The sequence below is a fragment of the Crassostrea angulata genome, unplaced genomic scaffold (assembly GCF_025612915.1).
Source record: "Crassostrea angulata isolate pt1a10 unplaced genomic scaffold, ASM2561291v2 HiC_scaffold_91, whole genome shotgun sequence".
NCBI classification, from domain to species: domain Eukaryota; kingdom Metazoa; phylum Mollusca; class Bivalvia; order Ostreida; family Ostreidae; genus Magallana; species Magallana angulata.
The window spans coordinates 1-9,559 of NW_026441646.1; the positions used below are offsets into that span (position 1 = coordinate 1).

The following is a 9,559-nucleotide window of genomic DNA, read 5'->3' on the forward strand; positions in this document are numbered from 1 at the left end:
CTAGTACCGTAGGTCCTATTTAATATATACATTAAATGAATTAATGCTGTTAGCACTGAGGTAGTGTATCGTTCTATGTAGAGCTAGGTAGCTGCTACAATCCTGAATACAGCCCTGTATAAGACTTGTAAAGACTTACATTAATTGTGGGATTTGACTCTGGTATTGGATGTCCACTCTGTAAACTGATCTGTAAAAGAGCAGCAGAAAACAAAGAGTTAATATTGTCAATGAGTAAAATGCATCATGGGTAGGCAAGCTGCCGCACAGGATACTCACTCATTCCGTACAAGTAATTCACTTCACGTACATGTGTACACACTAGCCATATTGAACACACTTATAGGTACCATACATGACATTCTCTTTTACTTTACAAATAAGGTATATAGGATAAATCTATCGTTCTGCATAATTAACATAATTATACTCTCTTACATACATAACAAACTGCTATAATCTACCATAGCATATACTCTCATTACCCAGAGCAGTCATCAAACTCACATTTCCTTTAATGCTGGGGAGTTTGGTAGGATCCATCCGACCTACATCCCAGGTTAGTATTTTGCCAACAGGATCAAAAGTGTATTTTCCCTGTGAGGGGGTTAAGGTGAGATTCAGTACAGACTTGGGGAAAGGAACCTCCAAGGATATGTTCTCCACCTAAAACAGATTACAAACCCTCCGATATATGCGCTGAAAATACCTTAATTAATTAAGATTGAAAGAGGTCACAGAATCTGAAAACTTGCTAATAAGGAATTCTGTGGACACCAAATTTAGTGTTTTGCAGTATTCATTGAATCAGTAGGGAAATGGGAAGGAGATAAGATTTGGCCTTAAGATCATACTTAAGTAAGAATTTGAAATTTTATCAGTACTGGCACTGTACCAGTTATCGGCTAAAATTTAACGTTTTCTTTTCGTAATTCCTCATTTCTTGATATTTTTGGATAAAACTTGACATACTTTTAAAAGTGAACTCCTTATTTATCAATCTGTTAGTTTATATCATTATTTAGAACCCAAAACATCTTTTTTTGGGCTTTTTGGCGCGCCCCGATTTTGCCGAGTTTTTACGATTTACTGTACCAGTTATCGGCTTCGTGATAATAACATAGTAAAGTCCGTGTTCATGTCAATTTTAAACTCTGCTAAATATAGTTTGAATTATGCCCCTTGTGGGGTCAGACTAAAGTAGTCGGGGTCATGATACATTATAAAAAAAACTCATAAAATTATTCGTTTATTATCAGACAGTAATACACCAAAGCGTAGACTATTCAAAGTATAATTATGCAATCAGGCGTTGAATTGCGCTACAAATCTGTCGGAAATTTGTGAATTCCTTTTGTTTATACATGTTAAATGTATTGATTTTATATTTGAAATCAAAGAAGGGATATAATAACGTATCACAAAGGAGTAATATTCTATTTTTAACTTATTACGTCACTTCCCCCACTGCTGAAAGTGCAAAGATATAAACTCAGCGGTAAACAATGATCGTTTAAGCTCATGTATAAAACATATTCAAGAAAGTTTTCAAGCAAATATACTTTTCTTTATTCGAAACAGACGACTGAATTAAAAAATCTTGGATTGATACGTGCTTTAAACCCGAACTCTCAGTTTAGCCGATAACTGGTCTTGGCCGATAACTGGTACAGTACCAGTACATGTTTACAAACAAAATTCAAAAAGTAATTCAGGATTTCTTCCCTACACTAGTGACAATCTATGGTTAATAAGTAGCAGTATTTGGCAAATGAAATTTCTACATGAGTATAAGATCTTTCAAGATGCTGAACTCTCTTTGTATCTGAATTCTTTTTAAGCAAGTATTACTGTATATTGCATGGAGTGGCCCAGTGACTCACCACTTTGCCCATGGTTTGTTTGGGTCCTATGGTGACCTCAAACCTCCCCCCACTGCCCTCTCTGTACTGAATGTTGTGTCTGATGTATAGAGGTACAGCTACCATACTGAAAACATGGAATCAGAAAATGTTTATAAGGAAAACATGGAATCAGAAAATGTTTATAAGGAAAACATGGAATCAGAAAATGTTTATAAGGAAAACATGGAATCAGAAATTGTTTATAAGGAAAACATGAATCAGAAAATGTTTATAAGGAAAACATGGAATCAGAAATTGTTTATAAGGAAAACATGAATCAGAAATTGTTTTAAGGAAAACATGAATCAGAAATTGTTTATAAGGAAAACATGGATTCAGAAATTGTTTATAAGGAAAACATGGAATCAGAAATTGTTTATAAGGAAAACATGGAATCAGAAATTGTTTATAAGGAAAACATGGAATCAGAAATTGTTTATAAGGAAAACATGGAATCAGAAATTGTTTATAAAGAAAACATGGAATCAGAAATTGTTTATAAGGAAAACATGGAATCAGAAATTGTTTATAAAGAAAACATGGAATCAGAAATTGTTTATAAGAAAAACATGGAATCAGAAATTGTTTTGAAAGAAAACATGGAATCAGAAATTGTTTATAAGGAAAACATGGAATCAGAAATTGTTTATAAGGAAACAAGAGCATCAAATACTAGAGAAATGTTAAGATAAATCTATTTTCAATAACTGTATCGTAACAAATATGAGCATCAAACTATGATCCAATATATAAATTTTATTCATGTTATGTCATAGATTGCATCCATAAAATAAACACAAAAACAAAACAAGCATAAAACTGCAGCCAAAAAATGTACTGGTAGAGAAAAAACTGTACAAACATGTGAAATAAATAACTTGCTCAAATGTATAGAATTTATAGAGCACATAGTACTTTATGCACTAAAAATACACATGTACATGGACTAAAAATATACTGGCATGTTGAGAATAAAAGGAGTAAATTAGAGGTTCGTTAACAGAATAGAAAATCCATTTAGTAAAATGATGGCTCAATTACTTACTTATTGGCTCCTATATGGTACGAGATCAACCTAAAGTTTCCATCAGGGGGGACAAATGACAAAACCTTTTCACTCTGAAAAACAGATTGTTACATTTCAAGCAGATGTTATATGATTACAAGTACATACATCTTGGAAAAACTGTATACATTTGAAGGTCATTTACCTCCCATCGTTTGTACCGCACACATGGATGAAAGCTGATGTCGTCCAGGAGACGGGGGTTAATGAAGGACAAGGTCAAATCTGGCATCCCACTCAGCTTAATCAGACAATCTATCTGTAATAAGAAAAGAGGTGCACAAATATTATCATCAGAATTTTGTTTTTGAGTGAATTGGACACTAAACAGTCTCTCCGAAATTGACATTTCTCACTGCGAACCTGTCCTCAAATGTCTTGTTTACTTATTTTACTTGTGAAATAAAAAAGTCCCTGTGAATAAAAGTTGGGTTACGATCATTGCTGTTGTCAATTTTACATCAATAAATGTAGAGAAAAATCATGCAGTTTTTTTTATCATAACCTCATGAGGTTTTTAAAAGTTCAAGTAAGGTTAAAAGACTCTATCTTGAGTACAGTGATCTTAACTGTGTAGTTTGCAGGAGCTAAAAGTATTACTAAGCTTGCGAGTTTTCCTACCCTGATACCTATGCTTGAGGTACATATCTTACAGTAATTAAAAAGTAGAAGCTAACAGCAGCACTTACATATCCCTGGACCTCTGCTATGACTGTGTTCCCTTGCTTGTCTATGATGGCATCGATTTCCTCTATAACATCAAAGTAGGCTTCGTTGTTTGTGTACTTCACGCCGGTCCTCCTCCAGGGTACATTAGACAGCTGACCGGTCGGAAGAGTGGCACTGACTCTGTATAGGTAGAAAACACACAAAAGTCACTACATGTACAAAGTACTTAAACCTTAAAAGGCTGAGAATTTCACGTATATTTTAAATTTTTTTTATTATAAAACAATTACAAGGTATTCTTAATTCATGAGAGTCAAACAAGAGATGTCTGAAAACTCAATAAATCTACAATTACTTAGATTACCCAGAGTCTGTAAACATTGTAGATGTAAAAGAGGTACATAAGTATTACCCAGTACGCATTAACTGTGAAGATTTAGTATAGATCAGTACAAGTACTAATTACCCTGTGTTTTTGCCAGTGACTGTGTCTGTGATGGTCCGTAAGAAGTTTGGAGGCCGAATCAGTTCCTTCAGAATGTTAGACTCCACTGCCAGAGGGAATCCATTGTCCAACATCTCATCTAGCAGCTGTTACATCAATGCCACACAAAAACATTGAGTAATTTGCAATGATGTGGACATGGCAGCAATATTTTTTGCTTACCAAATTATATTATCTTTATTCATGGAAATGAGAGAGAGAGAGAGAGAGAGAGAGAGAGAGAGAAACTATTTACCTCATATACAATAACAAAATGTTCTTTCAGTGTTGTCTCAGAGCATTCTGTGAAGTAATCCTCAAATGTGTCGAAAATTCTGTGTAGGAACTCAATAACAAAGAGGGGAGGTACTGAAAATAGAGACAAACTTTATCAGATCAAATAGTTTATAATAGTTTTCCAAAATGACTTTTCTATACACTTACTGAAAATCAAGTATTTCATATGCATGACAAAAAATTAAAAATTAGTATGAGCCTACATTGCTGAAGACAGGCCCATGTCCATTATGAAAATTTACAAATTTAAAATAATAATGACCATGAAAATAAGATATATTTTTAGTACAAATTATTTTGATCTTTATTCAGTTTAGGCCTAAGATACACATTCCCTTTAGTATTCATATCAAAACATACGTATGCACATATCTGCATGTACTTTACATCTTCATGTCAATCAGTTAGTGAAGTCACAAGTGTAGTCCCCTTTCTATAGACATTGTGTACAAACCTTCTGTTGTGACTACAGCAACAAAGTACAGCTGGTTTCTATAGATGTTGAGGAGGTAGTGATGAGGTGTGGCTATCACAGGGGGGACATCCTCGGGACTCCCTGCCTGTGGACAGAGAGAGCAACAAATCAGTCTAGGCATATCACATATCAGTCTACATAACTCTCTGCCAAGGGAGATCACTTTCACTAGAAATTTAAGTCTTACAGTCTCTCTTTTTTTTGCTGTAAGTTTCAATTTAGGTGTTGGTTCATTTAATTCAAAAGAAATGTAGTACATTATAAGAAAAGAACAGTACCTTTCCTTGCTCTTCAAAAAAGTAGTCACAAATTGATTTGTGAATGACACTCTTCCAATGCTTTTCCATAAAGACATCTCTATAAATAAGTAAAAGCAGTAACATGCATGTATATCTACAAAGGAATGGTTCAACCCTGTTAATTATGAGTTGTTATAATCTTGATCACTATAGAACAACTAGCTGTCATATAAAAGCACAAATGTATAAAGCCATACGAGTATTTTTTCTTCAAATATTCATGTTGTAGTTGAACATTGAGATTGATAGCTTAACAGATATTTAGAGAGAAAATTTCATTTTCATTTGAACAATCTCTAAATTCATTAATTTTTTTTTTCTCAAATTCACATGAAAAAGATTTACTAGGTACTAATATATTTATTGCTGTTGTTGATAAATCTAAGAACTTATATCACGTGCCTGCTATTTACAGTGTGTAACAGGTAGCGCATAGTGATACTCATTACACCAGTTACTGTATATAGAGCATGAATAGCATGCTCTGTATTTTTCTGTCGTTTGAGCTCAAGACTCTGTGCTTTTCACATGCTTTACACCTACCCAACCAACCTTTATTAACACATATACAGTTAGGCATGTATTACATGTTCATTCAAAATGTATTTAATAAGTCGTAGACATTGAGTTTTATCTTAAGAAAGTGAGACAGATGTTCTGTGTACTTTTTAAAGTCTTTTTATAAGAACAAAAATAGAATTCCAGGGTCCCCCGCCGGTCAAGCAGTATACTAGTATCGAGTCTATCGACCAAGGCTGATTTAGGAACTTGACCAAGGTATTAGTGGTATAAACATTTGGTATAAATTTAATGAAAATCCGTCAAAATTTGTAGGCATGAGCGCGCTTACAAGATCAATTTTTGGAAAAAAACGGAGTCATGATTGTGGTCAAAGTCCCAATAACTCCAACAAATAGTATCGACCAAAGCTGATTTTCGAACTTGACCAAAGTATTAGTGGTATAAACATTTGGTATAAATTTAATGAAAATCTGTCAAAATTTGTAGGCATGAGAGCGCTTACAAGGTCAATTTTTGGATAAAACAGAGTCATTATTGTGGTCAAAGTCCAATAACGCCAACAAAAAGTATCGACTAACGTTGATTTTGGAACTTGACCAAGGTAATAGTGGTATAAACATTTGGTATAAATTTAATGAAAATGCGTCAAAATTTGTAGGCATGAGAGCGCTTACAAGGTCAATTTTTGGATAAAACAGAGTCATGATTGTGGTCAAAGTCCCATTACACCAACAAAAAGTAACGACTAACATTGATTTTCGAACTTGACCAAGGTAATAGTGGTATAAACATTTGGTATAAATCTAATGAAAATCTGTCAAAATTTGTAGGCATGAGAGCGCTTACAAGGTCAATTTTTGGATAAAACGGAGTCATGATTGTGGTCAAAGTCCCATAACGCCAACAATAAGTATCGACTAAAGCTGATTTACGAACTTGACCAAGGTAATAGTGGTATAAACATTTGGTATAAATTTAATGAAAATCTGTCAAAATTTGTAGACATGAGAGCGCTTACAAGGTCAATTTTTTGATAAAACGGAGTCATTATTGCAGTCAAAGTCCCATAACTCCAACAAAAAGTATCGACCAAAGCTGATTTTGAACTTGACCAAGGTAATAGTGGTATAAACATTTGGTATAAATTTAATGAAAATCCGTCAAAATTTGTAGGCATGAGAGCGCTTACAAAAAAGTGTGACGGACGGACACACGGACACACGGACGGACGGACGCACGGACCCACGGACGGACGCCCGGCATTTCTATGTCCCCGTTCCGCGTTGCGGCGGGGGACAATAAACCATTCCCCTTTCACATGTAACCTTTGCCGATTATGATGATCTTTGGTCACATCGGTGAGAAGCAAGTGCATTGTCCAATACCCTACTTGGGTACTTTGCTAGCCAGCATTTTATAGCTGTCCTGTGCTCACTGGGCATTCACATTCAACATTGGTTTGAGTCCGATTTGGTGGTTAAATGCCCAAATGGTATACCTGTTTTACCCACCAAATAGGACTTATTTTTCGATCATCGCGGATTAAGTTTTTCTGAAGAAAAGTGGCTTATTTTTTATTTGATATTAAGAACAACATATCGTATGACTGAACGTTATTTTTTTTTCTTAAAGTAAAACGCTCTTCAAGTAAGAGTAGTGGATAAAGAAAGGATCTTTGAAACCTTATTCAAAGTGCACTGTAAAAATTATTGATATTTATTGATTAAAAGATAAATATATTTATAAATGATACAAGTAACACGTATGAATATTGTTGTTTAATTTATATCCAATCTCTGATTGGTCTTAAATTAAGTTACTCAGGCATATCAAAAGTTACCTTGGTACGTGCTTAAAGTAGTAGAAGTTATTCAAGAATTCGCTGCAGACCCCCACCCACCCACCCACTCAATTTATTATTTGGGTGATATCTATGTTAATAATATGTTTTTTATATTGTAGAATGTTGAAAATGAAGGAAAACAAAAAGTTGATTGTACATGTATATAATGTAATAAACAGGTTGGGACCAATCGCCCGAATGGGATATAATAACCCGTTTGGGATATAATAGCCCAAATGGGATAAATATTTCAAATGGAAAAAATAAAAAATTTTGATTTTGAAATTTTTGATATAAATCCACATTAGAATAGATGAAATGCAACAACTTTTGGTAAACAACTTTTTCTGGAACCGTACTGTTTCGCAGATTGATCCCTCGGTATATCCAAAACTTCTTGGGGGTCAATCTTACAAACTAGACATGTAGAAAAACTTCTTAACCAAAAGTTGTTGAATTTGATACACATTAATGGGGATTTATATAAAAAAATTCAAAATCAATTTTTTTTATTTTTCGTTCTTTAAATTTATATCCCATTTGGGCTATTATATCCCAAACGGGTCATTATATCCCATTTGGGCGATTGGTCCCAACCTGATAAAAAAGTCTGTTGCACTCGCGCAGGCGAGCTGTTCCTATAATATATTGGTGTTTTGAGTTTTAATTTATAAATATCTTATGTTCGTTTGAACGGGTAAATTAGAACATAACACAAATTATAATACCGAGCGCAGCGAGAGGCGGGCGAAGCCCGCCTCGCGAAGCGAGGATTAATGGTAACACGTATATATAAGAAAATCAGTGAAAAATGAAAGTTGAATCAGGGGTACTAAGGCCAAAAAAATTTTCTTCCAGCCCTGGGCGCTGCCATATTGGCAGCCATTTTGTTTTTTAAAAGTTAGTTCGATCATTGATTGACTGGCACTTATCAATGTTTATTGCCCCTAAATTCGATTAAATAAGTTCCAGTGTTTCAATAGAAGGTAATTTGAATTAAAAGAAATTAAAAAGGAAACCAGATAAGTTTCAATAGCGCTTCAATTAAGAAACACGACTTGTTCTATGTATGTCTTATCAAAATATCAGACGGAAAATAAAAACATTAACGTCAAGGAACTGATCTTTTTGATACTGAATAAAGTATTCAATTTTATTACATCGGCATTCATACGAATTAAATTGATGAACAATAAAAGAAGAAATTAAAAAAAATTAGGAATCACGTAACTCTCTTCGGCTATTTCCGAAGACAAAACTTGAACGTTTTACGTCTGAAATATGACGTCATAATGTAGACTGAGCACGCGACGTTTAGTTTAACTTTGACGAATGATTTGAGTAGGCAACCATACTGGCGGATCTTACTTTTTGCGTTTTAAATAGATTTTATCTGCACTGTGTTAAATCTGCGCTCGGTCCTACGGTCACACCGTTTACATATTAATTGCCTCGTTAAAATACGGAATATAACTGTACTGTCTCGTGACCGGTTTTCCATTTTCCCCAGACGGCCACAGCCTGGTTTCCCCCATGCCTATAACGCCTTTTATGGTTCTAGCTGTTATAAAAAGATCACAATTTTTACTCACCCACTGCTGTTGATAATAAAGAGACTGTTGATCATATTGTAATTTTTTTTAGTCAAAAGCCTTGTTTACAGGGGTGTACACGAAGTTATTGTTAGCATTTTATTGAATGTCGATCCCGAACTATTTTATGGTGAGGACTAATCGCCGGAATGGCGACGGAATAGACGTAGTGACATGTATAAAAAGGTCGATAACTTGTGTTGAGTATAAGCTATCGTCATTCGGTTTTCAGTTTTTTCATCTATGGATATAGGGCTATCGAAATATATAAAAATAATTTAGATAATTAAATGTTTAATATGCAAAACCTTTGCCGGAATGAGCTATGGTCGTAAAAACTGGGCGCCGGAATGAGGTAGTCGTCTTCATAAAACAGTTAATATCTCAAAAAGTTTTTAACATTTTTTC

The 9,559-nt window shown here is 34.2% G+C and overlaps 1 protein-coding gene across 1 annotated transcript; it reads right to left on the bottom strand.

Moving 5' to 3' along the window:
* Window positions 1-139: 139 nt before the first annotated feature.
* On the bottom strand, window positions 140-9,247 carry LOC128169046 (AP-3 complex subunit mu-2-like; the record flags this gene model as incomplete). The annotated part of the gene is given in 11 exon segments (XM_052835208.1): window positions 140-190; window positions 508-666; window positions 1,884-1,989; window positions 2,950-3,023; window positions 3,116-3,229; window positions 3,660-3,819; window positions 4,106-4,230; window positions 4,380-4,492; window positions 4,875-4,980; window positions 5,174-5,252; window positions 9,152-9,247. Coding segments are annotated over 11 exon segments (1,122 nt in total), but the record flags the coding sequence as incomplete, so codon positions are not given.
* Window positions 9,248-9,559: the final 312 nt, after the last annotated feature.